This window comes from Hypanus sabinus, chromosome 19, assembly GCF_030144855.1.
Source record: "Hypanus sabinus isolate sHypSab1 chromosome 19, sHypSab1.hap1, whole genome shotgun sequence".
Taxonomy (NCBI): domain Eukaryota; kingdom Metazoa; phylum Chordata; class Chondrichthyes; order Myliobatiformes; family Dasyatidae; genus Hypanus; species Hypanus sabinus.
In genome coordinates, this window is record NC_082724.1 from 24,965,992 (window position 1) to 24,989,317 (window position 23,326).

The 23,326-nt window shown below is 40.5% G+C and overlaps 1 protein-coding gene across 3 annotated transcripts in view; it reads left to right on the forward strand.

Moving 5' to 3' along the window:
- Positions 1-11,187, forward strand: part of pxk (PX domain containing serine/threonine kinase) — a 61,806-nt gene extending 50,619 nt beyond the window's left edge. For 2 of the 3 annotated variants that reach the window (XM_059944222.1, XM_059944221.1), the window contains exon 18: positions 10,488-11,187. In XM_059944222.1, the coding sequence (XP_059800205.1) occupies positions 10,488-10,678 (191 nt within the window). In that variant the 3' untranslated portion in view covers positions 10,679-11,187. Of the gene's footprint in view, positions 1-7,096; positions 7,184-10,487 lie in introns of all 3 variants that reach the window. The other variant, XR_009506782.1, reaches the window with a different exon arrangement.
- The last annotated feature ends 12,139 nt before the right edge of the window (positions 11,188-23,326 follow it).

Sequence of the window (23,326 nt, forward strand, 5' to 3'; positions counted from 1 at the left end):
AAGAAATCAAGTTTTTGATCAGCCCTTGAGTGTACCCACTCTTGCTAGCAGATGATTGTGTTGCTGGGTGCTCTGCAAGCTCAGGTCAGGAACTGGACTCGACATGTGCATCTCCCTCCTCCTGTTCATTGTCTCTGCCACCCTTCCTGATCTTTCTCTTTCTGTGACTGTCTTGCTCTTCACTGCTTTAATTCAGAATGTGGCAAGTTTGATTCAGCCTAAATTCACCAGAATGATATCAGGATAGAAAGTATTAAATTATGAGGATAGGTTGCAAAAACAGTCGAAAAGATCTGAGGGTTGATCTAATCAAAGCATTTAGAATTATCTAATTATGAGTAATGAAGGAAACCATTTCCTCAAGTGGATTCAAGTCTTGAGGCGCTGTAGATCATTTATGAATGAAATCAACAAATGTACTTCCTAACTTGAAGGATAGTTATAATCTGGAACTCTGGTCCCTGAAATGTCTCTGATGTGACATTGTTAGAAAGATTTACATTGATCAGTTTATTGATTTTCAGAAATATGACACAAAACCAGGCAAAGTACAGTCTAGACATGGTTTAAATGTTTGACAGAACTGATATAGTCCAAACCTAATCCTAAACTTAACCCAATTGCTGTTCTTATATTAAGTCATAAGAAAAGTCTGAGAGATCAGATGTTCTGGCATCTGACTTCTATACTTCACTGTCTCGTTGAAGAAGCAGAGAACAGCAGAGTAATTGTGGAACTCTACAATGAAACACAACCTGGCCTATTATGGATGTATGAACTGGACGTGAATCCTTTCCTTGCAACCCTTCTGTTATCTGTCCATCCAGATTAGTATCCCATCAGCAATCTTAAACACTGATTCCCTCCATCATTGACGCATAGTGGCTACAATACGTACTGTCTACATAAAGCACTACAGTTACTTGCCCTGGTTAGTCCAATAATACCCTCAAACCCAAATGTGGGGGGTGCATAAAAGTATGTTACGAGTCCCTCGGCATTATGTGGTCTAAATTATGCCATTCCCTGCCCTCGAACACTGAAAGATTGCTGGATCAAGATGAAAGCTCACCACCACTCCCTGAAGCGCAGTTAGAGAGATGGGTAATAAATACTGACTTTTCTGTTCAAACCATGAAAATTAACAAAAGAAATTCAGCATACTGTAATTTCAGGGTTTGAATTTTAGCAATTTTTTTAATATTCTAAAGTGATAGCTTCTGTGTATTATTACTGTATTTGTATAGAATGTAGAACATTACAGCACAGTATAGGCTTTTCGACTCGCAATGTTTGCTGACCTTTTCACCTACTTCAAGAGCAATCTAAACCTTTCCTCCTACATAGTCCTCTATTTTTCTGTCATCCATATGCTACTCAATCTCTGCCTCTTATACATCTCTATCAAGTCGCCTCTTTTTCTCCACTCCAAAGAGTAAAGCCCTAGCTCCCACAACCTACTCTCATAAGACATGTTCCCTAGTCCAAGTAGCATCCTAGTAAATCTCCTCTGCATGCTCTCTAAAACTTGCATAACTTTCCTTTAATGACCTGAACACACGTGGAGTCTGACTGGGGTTTTATAAAGCTGCAATTACCTCATGGCTCTTGAACTCAGTCTCCTGACTAATGAGGGGCATATACTGTACAAACCTGTCATCTTAAGCTGCAACTTTGAGGGTTCTATGGATGTGAATCCCTAGATTCCTGTGTACCTCCACATGGTTAAGAGTCCTGCCATTACCCCTATATTCTGCCTTCAAATTCGACCTTCCAAAGTTAATCACTTCATACTTTTCTAGGTTGAAGAGTCCCTGTTAGTAACTAACAGTTGTAGATTCTCGACCTGTGTTGCAAAATTCATCCTTACAAAATCTTACAGTTTATCATTGAAGTAGGCATTTGTATTGAGATGAAGTAGGCATGTGTTAGGAATGTATTAACACAGTACTACTAGCAGGAAACCAGCAGCAAAGTCTGCATAGCTTCCTATATCTTTGGATCTTTTGCCATGCAGACAGAGTTAATTAATATAAAGTTGATTTATCATGAGGTAGATTCTTCCTTGATTTTTTGATTCTCTAAACCCTTGCATATTCTTCATAATCACTTCAGAGTCTATTATATTACAATCTGCACAGTGACACCTGCTTATTAGGTTATTTCATGCATGAATTTTTAAAAAGGCACTTATGACTTCAATTCTATTAAAATGCAAGCAATTAGAAAAGGCAAAGAGTTAACATCTGCTGACTTTCATACAGGTATTTTTGGGCAGTGCAACTGTAGTTCTTCTTAAGCATCTTTTCCTTTGAAGACTTCAGTGTGTTGCACTGACCACCTTTGCACTGTTGTCATTCTGTAGTCTTTGACAAGACCAAGCACTGCGTCGGGCAGTTAAGAAGAAACATTTGAGCGATGTCAGGGAAAAGGATATGGAATAAATGAGACTTAGTAGTATGGATGGAAAGCTGACTAAGGAAAAAATCTAGTGATAGTGAAAGGATTTTTGGATTCAAGAATAGTATGCTCTGAATTCTGCCAGGGATCGATTTTTTTTTAGGACCGCTTAATGTAAATGATTTGGACTTGGTTCAGTATGGCACAATTTCCAGATTTGCTGATGGAGGCATAATGAATCATCTGAAGCATAAAAATGGACAGAAATATAGATGTTTTGATGGATGGACTGGGCAAACAGCAATTTTAACAGAGGCTTTACCATAAAGTGGAAGGCAAAGTTTTAGAAAGATATAAGTGCATTAGTTGAAACAGCAGGGGAAGTTGGTGAAGTAGTTTGTTTCTGCAAGTAAAAGAATTCAGTGGCTTCTGGAAACAGAGTACCAAAGCAAGGAAATCAAAAGCCTTTAGTAAACAGGCTCCGACACAAGTACACTCTTGTGTGTATTTCTGGGCACGGTCATTTGGAAAGATGTTGGGAAAAAATGCTGAAGAGATTTACTGAAATACTTCCAGGAATTGGGAATATTTATGTGGATATAATGAAGAAACTCAGGTTGTACTCCTTAGACCAAAGGAGATCCTGGGGAGCTTGCAAAGGGACGTGTCAAATCATGTGGACAGGTAGAAAGAGTGAAATTGTCTCCATGAATGGAAAGGTTAAGAATTAGGGGGCATGGAACTAGCAAAGGATTGGTGAGTTAACCAAAAGTGATAGAATATGGAATGCATGCCTAGGACAGTAAAGGAGGGAAATTCAATTCTAACACTCCAAAAGATTGGATAAATAACTATTAAGAAAAAGTATTCCAGGCTCTGGAGGGAGAAGATGTTGATGCTAATTGGATTGCTCTTTCGTGAGGCTATTAAGTACTTGATGCGCCAAATGGCAGCATCCAGTGCCATGGCCATTCTGAAATTCTGATTCTGTGATATCTCAATGGGCTACTTTTGCTTAGTTATAATATTTTGCATTCACTCAGTTTCAAAAAATTTCTAGTCTGGATGTTCAAATCAGTTCTATCACTTAGTTTAAAAATTTTCCAAGGATCTAATTTTGAACCAATCTCTTACAGGCATTCTGCCCTTAAGATATCATTTGAAGACATTAGGTCACCTTCGTGTATTCTGATGATACGCTGCTTTAATGTTGAATGTCCTTCCTTACCCTCTCATTACTTCTGTGCTCGCATATTACTGTCCATTTCCAGTTGAACATGTTCTGTATCTATTAAGTTTAAGAGTGGAAAGATTGTGGATTGCTTCTCGTCACCATTGTTATTAATGCCACTTCTGTTACTCTTGTACCAGATTGTTCATACTTTTGTCCTATTCAATGGCACCATACTCCCATTTTTTTTGCTCCTCCTTAAAACCCATTCTTTTCACCAAGTATTAGTTATGTAATTATCACTCCTTTGCCCGATACCAGCATGGATAAATGATTAGACTGACTGGCAGATGGCATAGAATGGGAATAAAGGGGGTCTGTTCTGGTTGGCTGCTAGTGACTAGTAGTGTTCCGCAGGAGTTGGTGTTGGGACTGCTTCTTTTCATGTTATATGTCAGTGATTTGAATGACAAAATTGATGGCTTTGTGGCTAAGCTTGCAAATGATACAAAGGTAGGTAGAGGGGCAGGTAGTGTTGAGGAAGCAGGTAGTTTGTGGAAGGACTTGAACAGATTTGGAGAATGGAAAAATGCCAGATGGAATATAATTTAGGAGAGTGTATGGTCATGCACTTTGGTAGGAGGAATAAAGGCATAGAATGTTTTCTAAATGGGGAGGAAAATTAAAAATCAAAGTGCAGACGGATTTGGGAGTATCCTTGTGCGTGATTCCCTAAATGTTAACTTGCAGATTGAGTCTGTGGTAAGGAAGGCAAATGCAATGTTAGCGTTCATTTCAAGAGGATTAGAATATAGAAGCAATGGTCTAATGCTGAGGTTTTATAAATCATTGGTCAGACCACACTTGGGGGTATTAGGCCCCTTATCTAAGACGACGTTGGAGAGGGTCTAGAGGAGGTTCATGAGAATGATTCCATTAATGAAGGGCTAACAGGTGAGGAGCATTTGATGACCCTAGGCCTGTACTTACTGGAGTTTAGAAGAATGGGGTGGAATCATTGAATATTGAAAGACATAGAGTGGTTGTGGTGAGGATATTTTCTGTAGTGGAGGGAGTCTAGTATCAGAAGACAGCCTCAGGATAGACAGGCGTGCACTAAGAACAGAGATGAAGAGGAATTTCTTCAGCTAGAGGGGAGTAAATCAATGGAATTCATTGCCACAAATGGCTGTGGAGGTCAAGTCATTGGGTATATTTAAAGCGGACTTTGATAGGCATTAAAGGTTGCAGGAAAAAGCTGGAGAGCGAGGTTGAGAGGGTTAATAAATTAGCCATGATGGAAAGGTGGAGCAGATTCAATAGGCAAAATGCTTGATTCTGCTCCTATGACTAATGGTCTTATTTGATAGTTATCTTTAAAAAAAACCCCTAGATTATGCATTAAAGATTCAAAATAATTGTGTATAATAGCCAACAACAAATAAGTTGTTCTAGTATCTTTGTCCACTGAACAGCACAACTTCAGTTGCAGAATGTGCTGTACTAGCATATAGTGTTAACTTGTATATTGGCGTATTGTTATGTAGCACTAGTCAATCACATTATGTTGAAAATCTGGTTCTTCATTGCTAATAATTTATTATTGTTTTTCGGAAGATTTTCCAAGCATCTATAATTTATACTGCCTACCATTCAGGAATACTAGGTTACTTGCAGTTAAGTATCTCGGGTACTATCAGTGTAAAAGCAGCGGTATAGTCCCTGCTTTGTTGATGTCTTGTTGAACTTAATTGTTTTCTCGTCTTTCATTCTTAAATGGCAGAAGATCTGTCTTCGTGTAACCCTAAAAGGCATAATGTTTTCTGTAAACCAAGTTTCAAAACTCTGACCATAGCAAATTTTAAACAATGTAATGATTTCCTTTACATGTTCTTGTTTCTAATTGTTTTTTCCTTTCTAATGAATAATTTATCACTGGTGTGCCAGGAATTGGCAACTTCTAGCATTAAGAAATAAAAAACTAATTTGTTCTCTAATTAATACCGATGTATTTTTCTTAGGTCATCAGTTAGGTTGTCAGTGGAGCAAATTACCTTATTTCATTCCAATCATATTATCAATATTACTATTTTTTGAACTCTTATATACCAGCTGCTTGATGGAAATGGTCTATAAAACTTTTTCAACCCTCCTATCTGGTTTATGCCATGAGTGGGGGTTACAAATTCGATGATTACACAATCAGAAAACCTTGCTGACTGGGTTATCCTTTTTTATTTTGGTTTACAGCAAAAGTAGAAGCTTCATTTTAAAAAAAATTATAATTTAGGTAGTAATTGAGATGTTAGGATAAGTTTTATTTTAAGATGGGAAGTGAGGATATTTTTGGCTATTAATGGTATTCCAAAAGAGTGGGGTTACTGTTGTAGCACCATATTAATTAGTGGCTGTTCCTGCATTGTATGTGTGACTGTTTTGGCAGTCTCTTTCTTAAGAAAGTAATCATACATGCTTGTCTGTCAAACAGTGATCATTTTAGAGCTGAGGCAGTATCACCTGATCATACATTGTGGCCTGTGCCAAATAAAAAAACGGTGCCTATCAACAGCAGGACACTATCCATGGGCCAGACATAGAAGAGGAGGCTGACTTCAATGACCTATCTATTAGTGAAATGATAATGTTGAGGAAAGTGCTTTCATATGGAGCTGTCCAGGTTTGTTCTGTAGTATAACATATTGTGGATTTACCCACCAAGTCAGTGGGGTTAATAATCCATTTCTTGCCTCAGTTACTGCAGTAGCCTCCATTTCTGTAAATTACTACTTAAAGAAATGATTACAAGGATGGACAAATGGGAATGTGTGCACTTATCCACTGACAATTCTATTTAAAGGAGCAAAACTAGTATCTTTTACTAGACTGGAAGATGAAAATACCATGGAAACATACTTATTTTGTCCTGTTGCTCCATACTAAAGTCAAGTAGTTTGAAGTTATCAATGATAATTACTAGCAGAGTAAAATTTATTTTTATGATTAGTTCATAGTTATAAAGTGCTATTTATGGTCATTTGGGAAAGGTAGGTTTCTGAGGAAAACATTAAGCAGTCATACAGTATCTGTGGAAGGAGAATGTTTTATCATTGCCTGATTTCTTAATAAGGATGGTTCTGAGGAAATATTATTGAATGAAATGGTAATTTTCTCACCAGTGATTCTCTTTTAGAACATACAGTATGTGCCAAATTAATCTTGTGCCATACATTGGCTGCACATTCTGCTCAGAACAGAAAAGTCAGCAGTTATGTAAGTGGTGTTTAGTGTGACTGACTGGGGTTGCACTTCTAGATGTTGATGTTCTTAAGAGGTAAAATTAGTTGGGAAGGAACACAAGAAACTTGCACAGAACTGTATGACCCCTTTATGTAATACATATGTAACTTAGTTCTCTTTGGTAACCCATCAGTTGTCTGAATATCATTGTTTGCATGTTATAATGTCCAGGTTTAATTCATGGTAATGACTTACTGCTTCTTTCTTTCTATGCTGTCTTTGCTGTAGAGCACACACCATTTTGAGCCTGACTTTGGGGTAATGTAGACCACCCTAAAAACTTAAAGGTTGCTGAAAGAGGTCACAGTCATCAAGGTGAATCAGTTTGTTGTTGCATCACAATCACTTTGGATGGGGTAGAATCTATTTTAAACAGATTTATGTATTTGTCACTGAATCCTGCTTACTGGGTTCCTTTAATGTCTGTTATTTTTCCTGTTATTCCATTCTTGGGAATGCAGTGACTCATGCTGAGATTGTCTTCACCTTTCTGTGTAGCAGTTCTTTGAGCTTATACAGCAAATACCAAAAACAAGCAATTTATACAGTGGCTTCAACACAATGCATAAGGTTTCATGCGCTGTCTGTTATTTAAAAGAAATAAAAATCTTGCAAAAGGAATCTTGCCAAGGTAACCAGATCTTTGGTGTATGAAAGCGAAGCCTTAGCAGGAATTAGATGAAGGAATTGCAAATTGCGTGGCCAAGATGGGCAACAGACCAATGATAAGGTAAAGGCAATAATTTTAAAAGTATTTGAGGGGATTTTTAGTTTTGATAAGATTATATAGATAGAGTTTTTAAAAAAATGTAATAATGACAGTTGTGGAAGCTGTGGAGAAAAGAAGCTTGGGATTAATTTCTGTATGATCCTGGAGTGAAGTGGATTTGGTGGTGAACAAGGAGGTTGAAGATGCAATGTAGTCATTCTGGAGTGATGTGTGAATTGGCTCATTGAAGTAGGCCTATTATTAGATAGCTCTCTGTTAAGTATTTAGTTTTGGAAAACTGAGGCAAGGAAGTGGTTAAGCAAATCCAATAACTACAGTTGTTGTTCAGTGAATAAAGGCCCAAAGGTACTATGAGTTTCAAAGTAGTCTGTAAATTACTTGTAAGTATTTTTGCAGCTGTGAAGGGCACAGGACAGATTTCGGTGACATTGTGGCACTGAAGTGGAAGAGGAAAGGTAAGTATCTCGAAAGATGTGCCCTATATGAAAAGTTGACTTTTAGTAGAGTTGGATATCTGGAATTGGGACGATAGAAAACAGTTGTTTTGCAGGGGCGGAAAAAACAGACTGTGGGGATGTATGAGTTGACACAAGGATAGAGGAAGGCTGAGATGGTGATAGGGATTTATTGCCCGTCAGTAATTTGGATAGGTGATAGGTATGTGTTCTCATACATGTTAATATAGTCCTCATTGTACTTAAGGAGGAAATGCCATACATCTACTAAGTAAGTCATATTGGTCAGAAAAGGAAGTGTAAGAGGAAATTAGGTTTAAAGAGTTGGCTCTGGTGAATGCTTTGAAGAACTTGAAATGCATCTGTGGTCACTGCAAATTTGGAAGAGTTGTATAGTGGAATAAAGGATATTTAAAATAGATTAGGGTATGGATCAATAGAAAAATTTTCTTGCAGAGGAGGAAATATGATGTTAACTGGTTGATTGTCAGCTGGAGAGAAAGTTATAGGAGGTGTAAATTTGTTGTATTACTAAAGTGCATTGCCAATAAAACCTGATAGTTTCACACATTTGCTTGTAGATTTCAGGTAAATTTTGGGCAAGTGCCTTCCCAAGTTTTTTTGTTGCTCTAGATGGGTAGAAGTCTTTGCATCTTCCCCAATGACGAATTTGGTTGGAAGTTTGAAGATTTGGTTCAAACTTCTAAGATTTTGCTTACATGGTAGAATGTGGTGCTCATAGGATGAAGATGGTTCCATCGTAAAAAAAAAACACTATTTTGTTTTGTTTTAAGGAATGTTTTTATTTGTTTATTTTATATTAAGGCCTCAGATATTTTACTAATTTGTATGTCTTAATATTCTACACAGCTGTTGGATTAAGCTGATCAATTATGAGGATTTATGGCAAAGGAATGGAATGCTTGTGGAATGTTACTTTGTCACTTTTCACAAGAGATTCATCCAAGTTTTTAATCTCTTTCTTCTTATTCTGGATTGCATTCCAAAATACTCTTTACTGTTTTCATATTTAAAGGTTCAACTTTCCAAACCTTGTACTAACAACTCTTATGAATAAGTTGATAACCTATTTTAGATTAAAAGTTAAATGCAACCTCTGATGTCATTAATTACTGGAAGTATGGGTTTCTATTTAAATTCAAACTATATAGCACATTATTTCTGATGTTGATAACCTGTTCAATATTTCTAAAGGTTTGATTAATTCTACTGTAAGTAGAACTTAATACTGTAAATTTTCCTTTTTGATTTAACAAGAGATATTCCAATAACTTTAATAGTGGGAGAAGACTGAAAAAGAGCTGTATAAAATAATCTAATAGTTATAAGTTTAAAGTAATGGAAATAACTAAAATGAGACTAAGTAATCACTCAGATTTAGAAGTTGTTGCATTTGACAGATAAAGGAATAGGAAAATTCCATCCAGTCTTAATCTAAAAAGGACCTTTGTGAAGGTGGTGTAGTTTCTTATATACCTTGATCAGGCTGTGATTAAATCTGTTGCCATTTAGTGATTGTATGTTTATGTACATTAGTATTTTGCCTGTTTTGTTAATAACAGGATTATTTTGGGCTTTAAAGTACATATCATACTGCAGTTCCTTTTAACAGCTGGCAAAAATCGCATATACGCAGACTTTCTTCAACTATGTTTGTGTCCATTTGAAACTTCCGTGTAGACCAATTATAAGTAATATAAAACAAATTTTGAGAAGACAACAAAGAACAAAATGACCCAGGTTTCGCAAATTACCTCTCATTTTCTTGTGTTAACAGTTTTCAAAGTAATTATCAGAGGAGCAACCTGCTACACAATTTAATTATTCAAGTTCTCGTCCTACTGCAATTAATTTAAGCAACTAATTTCTGAATGAGGTCTATATATCAAAAGTAAAATTGGCTTTTAAAGAATTTTTTTTGAAGACAATGGTTATTAATATCCCTTAGGTGCTTTGTTTTCATCTGCATTATTGTAAATTACATTAAATTAACACAAACCAAAATCAAATAACAAATGAGAGGAAAATTATACTTAATACAATGATGAATGCCCATCAAATAGCCTTAAGTTGGTGGTAATGAAGTTTAATTACTAATGCGCACACTATTCATTGAGCAGAAGGAAAATCTATTGAAATATTATTTTGTGTGTAGAAACACTTCACCAACTCAGCTGATAGGTTGCTCTCTATTTTAACTACTTGTGCTTAAAGAAAAAGGGGTAAGTTTGTGGAGTTTTCATAATAAGCAAAGTATAATACTCGAGAAAGCATCTGCAAAAGAAAAACTGACTTTTCAGTGCTTTATTAATGGTGAAGAAATACAGTGCTAACTTAATTTCTTTACAGATGCTGGCTCATGATCAAATCTTCAACTTGAGAATTTACTTAAATGTTTTTTTCATACCTGCAGGAGTTTCTTCAGTCCCTCCACCACCACCTCTTCCCCCGTCTCAAAAGCCTGAAGTCGAACTTTCATCTGAATCCATTCCTGCTGCCAATGGTACAGGCAGAGGAGCCTTACTCAATTCAATTCAAAACTTTAAAAAGGGGCACTTGAAGCCTACAACTATATGTGATCGCAGCATCCCCATAATCAAATAATACATCATATTTGAATACTAAACCGAAGTTGGCAGGATAAAATATGCCAGCTGTGTATTTGGGACAAGAGTTTTGAACTAATGTACAGGACAATCATTCCTTTTTAAAAGCACCTGCTTATAATGAATCTACAGTATATTGCAGCCATTGTGTTTTCCTTATGGGCATACTTCACCCCCTTGTGGTCATAGTTATGTTTCTAAAGGTTACTCTCATTAAGCACATAGTGTGGACTTAACTGTGGAGCCAGTGATCTGCAATAATTTAACATTGAGATAATACAAAAATGACAGCAATCTAATTTGCAATAATGTATCTTAAGAAATTGCTGTAGTTTGACTGTACTCTAACCTTGGATTTTCTGAAGTGCACTTTAAAGATTTGATTTACTGTATAAACAAAGAAACAGCCATTTCTATGCAGAAAATTTTCATAGTATATGTACAAATTTCTTGTAAACAATGACTAGATATTCATTTAATATTTTATTAAAATAATTGTCTTGGCAATCACCATTCTCAGGTGTCTGTTTTGAAAATGTAATTTAGAGCATCTTTGTAAACAAACAGTTTGAGGCTCAGATAAAGCTGAATAGCAAGGTCACGTAATGGAAATACATCAGCTTTCATTTCTTAGCTGAGGCCCACTGACAGAAAAAACTGACCCTTCCTATATGGATCCATTATTTTAAAAATAAATTATTACCCAAAGGCAGTTTCAGATTCAGTTTGTCATTTAGAAACCACAAATGCAATGCAGTTAAAAAATGAGACAATGTTCCCCCAGAATGATATCACAACAGCACATTACAAAACAGACTACACCAGAAAATCCACGTAATGTTTGGCAATCCCTAATCCAGAGTCCGGAGAGGCTGCTGTGTATTAATATCGTGCTACCGTCTAGCGCGTTCCCCGGAAAGTAGCTCCAAATCCACCAAACAAATAAGGCCAAAAACTAAAGCTACAAGACTTGCACAAAACCACATAATTACAACATATAGTTACAATAGTGCAAACAATAGCATAACTGATTTAAAAAACGGACTATAGGCACAGTAAAAATAGTCCAAGATGTTAAAGGACTGTAAGTTCAAAAGAAATCACCACAGTTTCCACGAGTCCCCAGGGTCCCAACAGACTCGCCATCCCATGCCGGTGGCAGAAGGGAGTACCCCCGCTATGGACTTCCAAGGCGCCGCCCGACTCAGCCTCGCAGACGCAGCACACAATAGAAGCTCCGTCGAAACCGGCCTTGCAGATGCAGCACACACCAAAAGCAACCTGAGTCTGTCGAACCTCCGAGCCGATGACCATCCCCTCCGGCACAGCTTCTCCGAGCACCATCCTCTGCCGAGCGTATTAAGACAGCCCCGCCAACAGTCATCGGCAACACAACCCCGAGGACTGGGGGCCTGTTATTCCTAGCAGATTCCCAGACCTCACAGCAGCAGCAGCAACGAAGAAGGTCTTCCTGGAATTTCCCAATGTTTCTCTGTGCTTCCACGTCCATTTTCAATCGATTATGATTGCGCACAGCACCCCACTCCACAAATAACAATCAGTTCTGGAGTGGCCGCTGCAAGCTGTGTCACGTCGCCATCTTGGATCTTCTGTGGCTAAGATTTATATTTCCACATTAATTACAACCATCAAGAAACAAAACTACGTTCAGTCATATTTTGTTGGACTGTGGGTGATACTTGGATTTCAAGTTAGGCAACTTATCCATTAGTTTAATTGCATTATTCTAATAGCCACAGTAATTTCTGGTTATTTCTGTTCGGCATCCCAATCTGAGATGCAGAGTCAAAAAAAATGTTTACAAATACCCCAAATTTACCTGGGGTTATTCAGGGTCCTGGGGTACTAGAGAATCTTTATTTGATTTATTCCTACTGATCCTCGTGATAACAAATCCAGTTTTAATGTAACATCTTTCTTGAAATGTGTAACATGTCACATTATGGAGTAACTTTGAATTTAAAATAGTTAATGCCCACCGTTGTATTTAAGGAGCTCGTTGCCATTTGACCTTGACCTTAGCTCAGTAGTTGTTTTAACTGGCATAAGATCCTGGATTTAATCCTATTGTGTTGAAACCTAGGTATTTTGGTCCATGAAAAATGAAAACTGGAGCAAAAGGAGTTTCTTGCTGATGAAAGCAAAATAAATTATATTGGGGGAGGAAAAGATTAAGACCAAAATTAAATGTGTCTATCTTCATGAAAGATGCAAGAAAAACTTTCAGAAATAATGCAGAACAGATCCGCCATAAAAAAAATTGGCATTAGTAAACTGCAAACATCAGGGTCCAAAGACCACCCTCCCAACATCTTGAGGGAGCTGACTGTTGGGGCAAGTGCCTCAACTATGATCATCCAAATAGCACTTACAACATTCACTGCGATGAAGTGCTTTGCGAGGTTGGTGATGAAACGTTACAAACCACTGCCTGAGAAGTGACTTTAATCTGCTCCAATTTGCCTACTGTTACAACAGGGCAACAGCAAAAGCCATTTCATTGGCTCTTTTCTCAACCCTGGAACATCTGGCGAGTGAAGATGCATACATCAGGATGCTTCTTATTGACCGCAACTCGGCATTCAGTACCATCATCTCCTCAAACTCTTGCAAGACCTAGGCCTCAAAAATTCCTTGTGGAACTGGATCCTCAGTTCCCTCACTTGCAGACACCAGGCAGTTTGGATTGGCAAAATCTTCCCCACAATCTCCATCAGCACAAGAATATCACAAGACTGTGTGCTTAGCCCCCTACTCTACTTGCTTTATATTTATGACTGTGAGGCGAAGCACAACTCCAATGCCTTTAAGTTAGCTGACAACGCTACTGTTGTTGACTGAATTAAAGGTGTGGAATCAGCATATAGGATGAAGATTGAAAATGTAGCTCAGTGGTGCCTCAAAAACAATTTCTCATTCAATGTCAGCAAGATTGGGACAAGAAGGGCAGTGTGAGAGCTAAATTCTGAAGGAAGGCAGTTTTTTTTTGAAAAACTTTGAGTACAAGAAGGGCGAGACTGTGCAAATGCGTGACGTAGACAGGACAGCACGGAGAGTTTAAAAAGGAAGGGGTCTTCCAACGGCTTTTTGGATCGGGACAAGAAGGGCGGTGTGTGAGCTAAATTCTGAAGCAAGTCAGTTTTTTTTAACTTCGAGTACAAGAAGGGCGAGACTGCGCAGGTGCATGATGTAGACAGGACAGCGCAGAGAGTTTAAAAAGAAGACCACCCTATACAGCAGGCAGCAGAGTGTAGGGCTTTGGCTCAACGGGCTTGGGCAGTAACAGGAAGTGGCGAGAGCGAAGCACCAACTCTTTTTTTCCATTGCCGAATCAGCCCGGACAGACGGAGGAACAGCAGGGCTCACACAGCTAACGGTTTAAAAAGTACGTGTGTTTGGCAAGGTTATGTGGGTGAGTCAACTTAATTTTCCTTGTTTCATTCCTGTAGAATTAGGTAGCATGTCTGCAGGGTTAGGGTGTCAGATGTAGGAATCCTGGGAGACCTCCAGCCTCCCTGACGGCCACATCCGTGCTAGATGCACCGAGATGCAGCTCCTCAGAGACTGTGTTAGGGATCTGGAGCTGCAGCTTGATGACTTGCTTATTAGGGAAAGTGAAGAGGTGATAGACAGGAACTACAGGGAGGTAGTCATCCCTAGGCTACAGGGGTCAGAAAACTGGATGACTGTCAGGAGAGGGAAGGGAAATGCCCGGATAGTGGAGAGCACCCCTGTGGCTGCGCCCCTCAGCAACAAGTATATCATTTTGGATGCTGTTGAGGAGAATGAGCCGACGGGACGGCCATGGTGACCGGGTCTCTGGCACTGAGCTTGGCGCTGTTGTGCAGGAGGGAGAAGAGGAACGCGGTAGTCATAGAGGATTCCATAGTCAGGGGAACAGACAGGATTCTGTGAGCCTGATAGTGATATCCGTATGGTGTGTTGCCTCCCAGGTGCCAGGGTATGGGACGTCTCAGATCAGCTCCAGAATATTCTGAAAGGAGAGGGCGAGCAGCCAGCTGTCTTGGTATATGTTGGTACCAATGACATAGATAGGAGAAGGGAGGAGGTCCTGAAGAGAGATCTCTGGGAGCTAGGAAGGAAGCTGAGAAGCAGGACCTCCAGGGTAGTAATCTCAGGATTGCTACCTGTGCCACTTGCTGGCGAGGGCAAGAAAAGTAGGATCAGGCAGATGAATGTGTGGCTGAGAGACTGCTGCAGGGGACAGGGCTTCATATTCTTGGATCATTGGGATCTCTTCTGGGGGAAGTATAACCTGTTCAAAGAGGACAGGTTACACCTGAACCCGAAGGGGACCAATATCCTGGAAGGAAGGTTTAATAGAGCTGTTAAGGTTTAAACTAATTTGGCAGGGGCAAAGGAACCGGAATGATGGAGTGGAGGAGGGGGAAAGCAGAAATAAATCTAAGATAGTGAGCAGTAAAAATGTCAGGAAGGACAGGCAGGTGATGGGGCAGATTGCAGCCATTGGGATGAATTGCATTGCAATAAAGTTGCAATGCAATCAAAGCAAAAAGTACCAAATACTGGACTTAAGCTGTTAAACTTAAATGCACGCAGCATAAGGAATAAGGTGGATGATCTTGTCGTATAGCTACAGATTGGCAGGTATGATGTTGTGGCCATCACGTGGCTAAAGGATGCATGTCGCTGGGAGCTGAGCGTCCAAGGATACACGGTGTATCGTAAGGATAGGCAGGCAGGCAGAGGGGGTGGCATGGCTTTATTGGTAAGAAATGATATTAAGTCATTAGAAAGAGGTGACATAGGATCAGAAGATGCAGAATCTTTATGGGTTGAGTTAAGAAATCGCAGGGGTAAAAGGACCCTGATGGCAGTTATATACAGACTTCCTAACAGCTGCAGTGATGTGGACTACAAATTACAATAGAAAATTGAAAAGGCTTGCCAGAAGGGCAGTGTTATGATAATTGTGGGGGATCTTAACATGCGAGTGGATTGGGAAAATCAGGTCGGCACTGGATCTCGAGAGAGAATTTGCAGAATGTCTGCGAGATGGCTTTTTAGAACAGCTTGTTGTTGAGCCCACTAGGGGATTGGCTGTACTGGATTGGGTATTGTGCAATGAACCAGAGGTGATTAGAGAGATTGAGGTGAAGGGACACTTAGGAGGCAGTGATCATAACATGATTGAGTTCACTGTGAAATTTGAGAAAGAGAAGCCGAAATCCGATGTGTCAATATTTCAGTGGACTAAAGGAAATTACAGTGGCATGATAGAGGAACTGGCCAAAGTTGACTGGAAAGGGACACTAGCGGGAAGCACGGCAGAGCAGCAGTGCCTGGAGTTTATGCAAGTGGTGAGGAAGGCTTAAACTAAATTTGCAGGGGGCAGGGATCCAGAATGTGAGGGAGGATAGCGAGAGGAAGAATAAAGGACAGGTGGGGACTACACGGTTCCGGAATATTAACTGTGTAGTAGAGGAAGGTGGGGCGGAACAAGTGATAAGGAGGACACATGTACAGAGGGATGGTCTGACGGAACACGGAGTTAAATGTGTTGAAAGAATAAGTAAATTTAGGAAGGACAACAAAATTCTAGGGGCGTATAGCCCAATGGGAGTTCGGAGAGCTGGGTTAAGCACAATAGGCAGCGATTCAAATAGAGAGAGGAGAAATGGGTTAAAAATTCTATATCTGAATGCACGAAGTGTCAGAAATAAGGCGGATGAGCTTGAAGCCCAGGTGTGAATGGGTAACTATGATGTTGTTGGGATAACGGAGACATGGCTGCAGGGAGATCAGACCTGGGAAATGAATGTACAAGGGTATACGTGCTATCGTAGGGACAGAAATGTGGGCAGAGGGGGTGGGGTGGCCCTGTTGGTGAGGAATGAGATTCAGTCCTTTGCAAGGGGGGACATAGGGTCAGGAGAAGTAGAGTCTGTGTGGATATAACTGAGGAACAGTAAGGGCAAAAGGACCCAAATGTGTGTTGTCTACAAGCCACCAAACAGTAGCATGGATATTGGGTGCCAGTTGAATAGGGAGTTAACATTGGCATGTGGCAAAGGTAATGTCGCAGTAGTTGTGGGGGATTTCAACATGCAGGTGAACTGGGAGAATCAGGTTGGTGCTGGACCACAGGATAGGGAGTTTGTAGAGTGCCTACAGGATAAATTCTGGGAACAGCTTGTACGAGAGCCAACCAGGAACAAGACTATTCTGGATTTAGTGTTATGTAATGAACAGGATTTGATAAGCTATCTCGCAGTAAAGGAGCCATTAGGAGGTAGTGATAACAATATGATAAGCTTTTATCTGCGATTTGAGAAGGATAAGGGCAGCTCGGAGGTGTCAGTGTTGCAGATGAACAGGGGAAACTATGGAGCGATGAGGGAGGAGCTGGCCAAAGTTAAATGGACAGATAGCAGAAAAGACAGTGGAACAGCAATGGCAGGTATTCTTGGGAATAATGCACAAGGTGCAAAATCAATTCATCCCCCAGAGAAGGAAAGATTCAAAGAGTGGAAAGGGGCCACAGTGGTTGACAAAGGAAGTCAGAGATTGCATAGCATTAAAAAAAAAGGAAATATGACAGAGCTAAGGTGAGTGGGAAGACAGATGATTGGGAAGTTTTTAAGGAACAACAGAACTTATCTAAAAAGACAATACGGGGAGGAAAAAATGAGGTACGAATGCAAGCTAGCCAGGAAGATAGCAAAAGCTTTTTTAGGTATGTGAAGAGAAAGAAGATAGTTAAGAACAATGTTGGGCCCTTGAAGAATGAATTGGGTGAAATTATTATGGGAAACAGAGAAATGGCAGAAGAATTTAATGAGTACTTTAGATCTGTTTTCACTAAGGAAGACACAAGCAATCTCCCAGATGTATGGATGGGCCAAGGACACAGAGTAACAGAGGAAATGAAACAGACATTCGGAAGGAAACGGTGATGAGAAGACTGATGGGACTGAAAACTGACAAATCCCCAGGTCCAGATGGTCTGCACTCTAGAGTGCTAAAGGAGGTGGCCCTGGAAATTGCAGATGCATTGGTAATCATTTTCCAAAGTTCCTTAGATTCAGGATCAGTTCCTGAGGATTGGAGAATGGCTAATGTTATCCCACTTTTTAAGAAAGGAGGGAGGGAGAAAACAGAGAACTATCGACCTGTCAGCCTCACATCGGTGGTGGGAAAGATACTAGAGTCCATTATTAAAGATGAAATAGTGGCATATCTAGATCGCAGTGATAGGATTGGGCCGAGCCAGCATGGATTTACCAAGAGTAAATCATGCTTGACTAATCTGTTGGGAGTTTTTTGAGGATGTAACCAGGAAGTTAGACAGGGGAGATCCAGTGGATGTAGTGTACCTCGATTTTCAGAAGGCATTTGATAAGGTCCCACATAGAAAATTGGTGGGTAAAATCAAAGTTCAGGGCATTGGGGGGAAGGCATTGACATGGATAGAAAACCGGTTGGCAGATAGAAAGCAAAGGGTAGCGGTGAATGGGTGTTTCTCGGAATGGCAGGTGGTGACTAATGGGGTGCCACAGGGCTCAGTATTGGGACCACAGCTGTTTACAATTTACGTCAATGATTTGGATGAAGGCGTAAAAAATAATATCAGCAAATTTGCTGATGATACTAAGCTGGGTGGCAGTGTGACATGTGATGGGGATGTTAGGAGAATTCAGGGTGACTTGGATAGGCTGGGTGAGTGGGCAGATACTTGGCAGATGGCGTTTAATGTGAATAAGTGTGAGGTTATCCACTTTGGGAGTAAGAACAGGAAGGCAGATTATTATCTGAACGGTGTAGAGTTGGGTAAGGGAGAAATACAAAGAGATCTCGGAGTCCTTGTTCATCAGTCACCGAAGGTGAATGAGCAAGTGCAGCAGGCGGTGAAGAAGGCTAATGGAATGTTGGCCTTTATTACAAAGGGAATTGAATACAAGAGCAAGGAAATCGTCTTGCATTTGTACAGAGCCCTGGTGAGACCACACCTGGAGTATTGTGTACAGTTTTGGTCTCCAGGGTTAAGGAAGGACATCCTGGCTGTAGAGGAAGTGCAGCGTAGATTCACGAGGTTAATTCCTGGGATGTCTGGACTGTCTTATGCAGAGAAGTTAGAGAGACTGGGCTTGTACACGCTGGAATTAAGGAGATTGAGAGGGGATCTGATTGCAACATATAAAATTATTAAGGGATTGGACAAGATAGAGGCAGGAAATATGTTCCAGATGCTGGGAGAGTCCAGTACCAGAGGGCATGGTTTGAGAATAAGGGGTAAGTCATTTAGGACAGAGTTAAGGAAAAGCTTCTTCTCCCAGAGAGTTGTGGGGGTCTGGAATGCACTGCCTCGGAAGGTAGTGGAGGCCAATTCTCTGGATGCTTTCAAGAAGGAGCTAAATAGGTATCTTATGGATAGGGGAATCAAGGGAGATGGGGACAAGGCAGGAACCGGGTATTGATAGTAATTGATCAGCCATGATCTCAAAATGGCAGTGCAGGCTCGAAGGGCCGAATGGTCTACTTCTGCACCTATTGTCTATTGACAGATATATTCCAAAAAAAAGGAAATTTTTGAATGGAAAAAGGATGCAACCGTGGCTCACAAGAGAAGTCAAAGCCAAAGTAAAAGCAGAGGGCATACAAGGAAGCAAAAATTAGTGGGAAGACAGAGGATTGCGAAGTTATTAAAAGTTTATAAAAGGAAACTAAGAAGGTCATTAAGAGGGGAAAAGATGAACTATGAAAGGAAGCTAGCAAATAATATCAAAGAGGATACTATAAGTTTTTTTCAAGTATATAAAGAGTAAAAGACAGGTGAGAGTAGATATAGGAACAATAGAAAATGATGCTGGAGAAATTGTAATGGGAGATAAGGAGATGGTGGAGGAACTGAATGAGTATTTTGCATCAGTCTTCACCGAGGAAGACATCAGCAGTATACCGGAGGAAGAGAAGTGTGCGCAGTCACAATTATGACAGAGAAAGTACTCAAGAAGCCAAATATTCTAAGGGTAGAAAAATCTCCCAGACCAGATGGAATGCACCCTCGTGTTCTGAAGGAAGGAGCTGTGGAGATTGCAGAGGCATTAGCAATGATCTTCAAAAGTCAATAGATTCTGTCATGGTTCCGGAGGACTGGAAGATTGCAAATGTCACTCTGCTACTTAAGAAAATTATAGTCCTGTTAGCTTGACATTGGTGGTTGGAAAGTTGTTGGAGTCGATTTTCAAGGATGAGGTTACGGAGTACCTGGAGGCATATGACAAGATAGGCCAAACTCAGCATGGTTTCCTTAAAGGAAAATCCTGCCTGACAAACCTTTTGCAATTTTTTGAGGAAATTACAAGTAGGCTAGACAAGGGAGATGCAGTGGGTGTTGTGTATTTGGATTTTCAGAAGGCCTTTGACAAGGTGCTGCACATAAGGCTGCTAAACAAGATAAGAGCCCATGGAATTACGGGAAAGTTACATATGTGGATAGAGTGTTGGCTGATTGGCAGGAAACAGAGAGTAGGAATAAAGGGATCCCATTCTGTTTGGCTGTCAGTTACCCGTGGTGTTCCACAGGGGTCCATGTTGGGGCCACTTCTTTTTACGTTGTATATCAACGATTTGGATTATGGAATAGATGGCTTTGTGGCTAAGTTTGCTGATGATATAAAGATAGGTGGAGGGGCCAGTAATGCTGAGGAAACAGAGAGTCTGCAGAGAGACTTGGATAGATTAGGAGAATGGGTAAAGAACTGGCAAATGAAAAACAATGTTGGAAAGTGTATGGTCATGCACTTTGGTAGAAGAAATAAACAGACAGACTATTATTTAAATAGGGAGAGAATTCAAAGTTCTGAGAAGCAACAGGACTTGGGAGTCTTCGTGCAGGATACTCTTAAGGTTAACCTCCAGGTTGAGTCAGTGGTGAAGAAGGTGAATGCAATGTTGGCATTCATTTCAAGAGGAATAGAATATAAGAGCAGGGATATGATGTTGAGGCTCTATAAGGCACTGGTAAGACCTCACTTGGAGTACTGTATGCAGTTTTCAGCTCCTTATTTAAGAAAGGATGTGCTGACATTGGAGAGGGTTCAGAGAAGATTCACTAGAATGATTCCGGGAATGAGAGGGTTAACATATGAGGACCATTTGACCGCTCTTGGACTGTACTCCTTGGAGTTTAGAAGAATGGGGGGGGACCTCATAGAAACATCTTGAATATTAAAAGGCATGGACAGAGTGGATTGGGCAAAGTTGTTTCCCATGGGGTGGGAGTCTAGTACGAGAGGGCATGACTTAAGAATTGAAGGGCGCCCGTTCAGAACAGAGATGTGAAGAAATTTTTTTAGCCAGAGGGTGGTGAATCTGTGTAATTTGTTGCCACGGGCGGTAGTAGAGTCCAAGTCATTGGGTGTATTTAAGGCAGAGATTGACAGGTATCTGAGTAGCCAGGGCATCAAAGGTTATGGTGAGAAGGCAGGGGAGTGGGATTAAATGGGAGAATGGATGAGCTTATGATAAAATGGGGGAGCAGACTCAATGGGCCGAATGGCCAACTTCTGCTCCTTTGTCTTATGGTCTAAGACCAAGTAGCTGATTATTGGCTTCAAGTGCTGGGCTTTAGATGTTTCAGAAAGGACAGGGAGGGAGGCAAAAGCGGTGGGGGCATGGCACTGCTGATCAGAGATAGTGTAACGGCTGCAGAAAAGGAGGAACACGTGGAGTGATTGTCTACGGAGTCTCTGTGGGTGGAAGTTAGGAACAGGAAGGGGTCAATAACTCTACTGGGTGTTTTTTATAGACCGCCCAATAGTAACAAGGACATCGAGGAGCATATAGGGAGACAGATTCTGGAAAGGTGTAATAATAAACAGTTGTTGTGGTGGGAGATTTTAATTTCCCAAATATTGATTGGCATGTCCCTAGAGCAAGGGGCTTAGATGGGGTGGAATTTGTTAGGTGTGTTCAAGAAAGTTTCTTGTCACAATATGTAGATAAGCCTATAAGAGTAGAGGCTGTACTTGATCTGGTACTGGGAAATGAACCTGGTCAGGTGTCAGATCTCTCAGTGGGAGAACATTTTGAAGATAGTGATCACAATTCTACCTCCTTTGCCATAGCATTGGAGAAGGATAGGAACAGACAAGTTAGGAAAGTGTTTAATTGGAGTAAGGGGAATATGAGGCTATCAGGCAAGAACTTGGAAGCGTAAATTGGGAACGGATGTTCTCAGGGAAATGTATGGAAGAAATGTGGCAGATGTTCAGGGATATTGCATGGAATTCTGCAAAGGTACATTCCAATGAGACAGGAAAAGGATGGTAGGGTACAGGATCTGAGGTGTACAAAGGCTGTTGTAAATCTAGTCAAGAAGAAGAGTTTACGAAAGGTTCAAAAAACTAGGTAATGATGGTGATCCAGAAGATTATAAGGCTAGCAGGAAGGAGTTTAAGAAAGAAATTAGGAGAGCCAGAAGGGGTCATGAGAAGGCCTTGGCAGACAGGATGAAGTAAAACCCCAAAGGCATTCTACAAGTATGTGAAGAGCAAGGGGATAAGACATGAGAGAATAGGACCAAACAAGTGTGACAGTGGAAAAGTGTACGGAACCGGAGGAGATAGCAGAGGAACTTATTGAGTACTTCGCGTCAGTATTCACTACGGAAAAGGATGCTGGCAATTGTAGGGATGACTTGCAGCGGACTGAAAAGCTTGAGCATGTAGATGTTAAGAAAGAGGATGTGCTGGAGCTTTTGGAAAACATCAAATTCTATAAGTCACCAGGATCAGATGAGATGTACCCCAGGCTACTGTGGAAGGCGAGGGAGGAGATTGCTGATCATCTGGCGATGATCTTTGCATCATCAATGGGGACGGGAGAGGTTCCGGAGGATTGGAGGGTTGCAGGTGTTGTTCCATTATTTAAGAAAGGGAGTAGAGATAGCCCAGGAAATTATAGACCAGTGAGTCTTACTTCAGTGGTTGGTAAGTTGATGGAGAAGATCCTGAGAGGCAGGACTTATGAGCATTGGAGAGGCATATGATTAGGAATAGCATGGCTTTGTGAAAGGCCGGTCTTGCCTTACGAGCTTGAATTTTTTGAGGATGTGACTAAACGCATTGATGAAGGTAGAGCCGTAGATGTAGTGTATATGGATTTCAGCAAGGCATTTGATAAGGTACCTCATGCAAAGCTTATTGAGAAAGTAAGGAGGCATGGGATCCAAGGGGGCATTGCTTTGTGGATCCAGAATTAGCTTGCTCACACAGAGTGGTTGTAGACAGGTCATATTCTGCATGGAGGTCAGTCACCAGTGGTGTGCCTCAGGGATCTGTTCTGGGAGCCTTACTATTCATGATTTTTATAAATGACCTGGATGAGGAAGTGGAGAGATGGGTTAGTAAATTTGCTGATGACACAAAGGTTGGAGGTGTTGTGGATCGTGTGGAGGGCTTTCAGAGTTTACAGCAAGACATAGATAGGATGCAAAACTGGGTTGAGAAGTCGCAGATGGAGTTCAAATCAGATAAGTGTGAGGTGGTTCATTTTGGTTGGTCAAATATGATGACAGAATATAGCACTACTGGTAAGACTCTTGGCAGTGTGGATGATCAGAGGGATCTTGGGGTCAAAG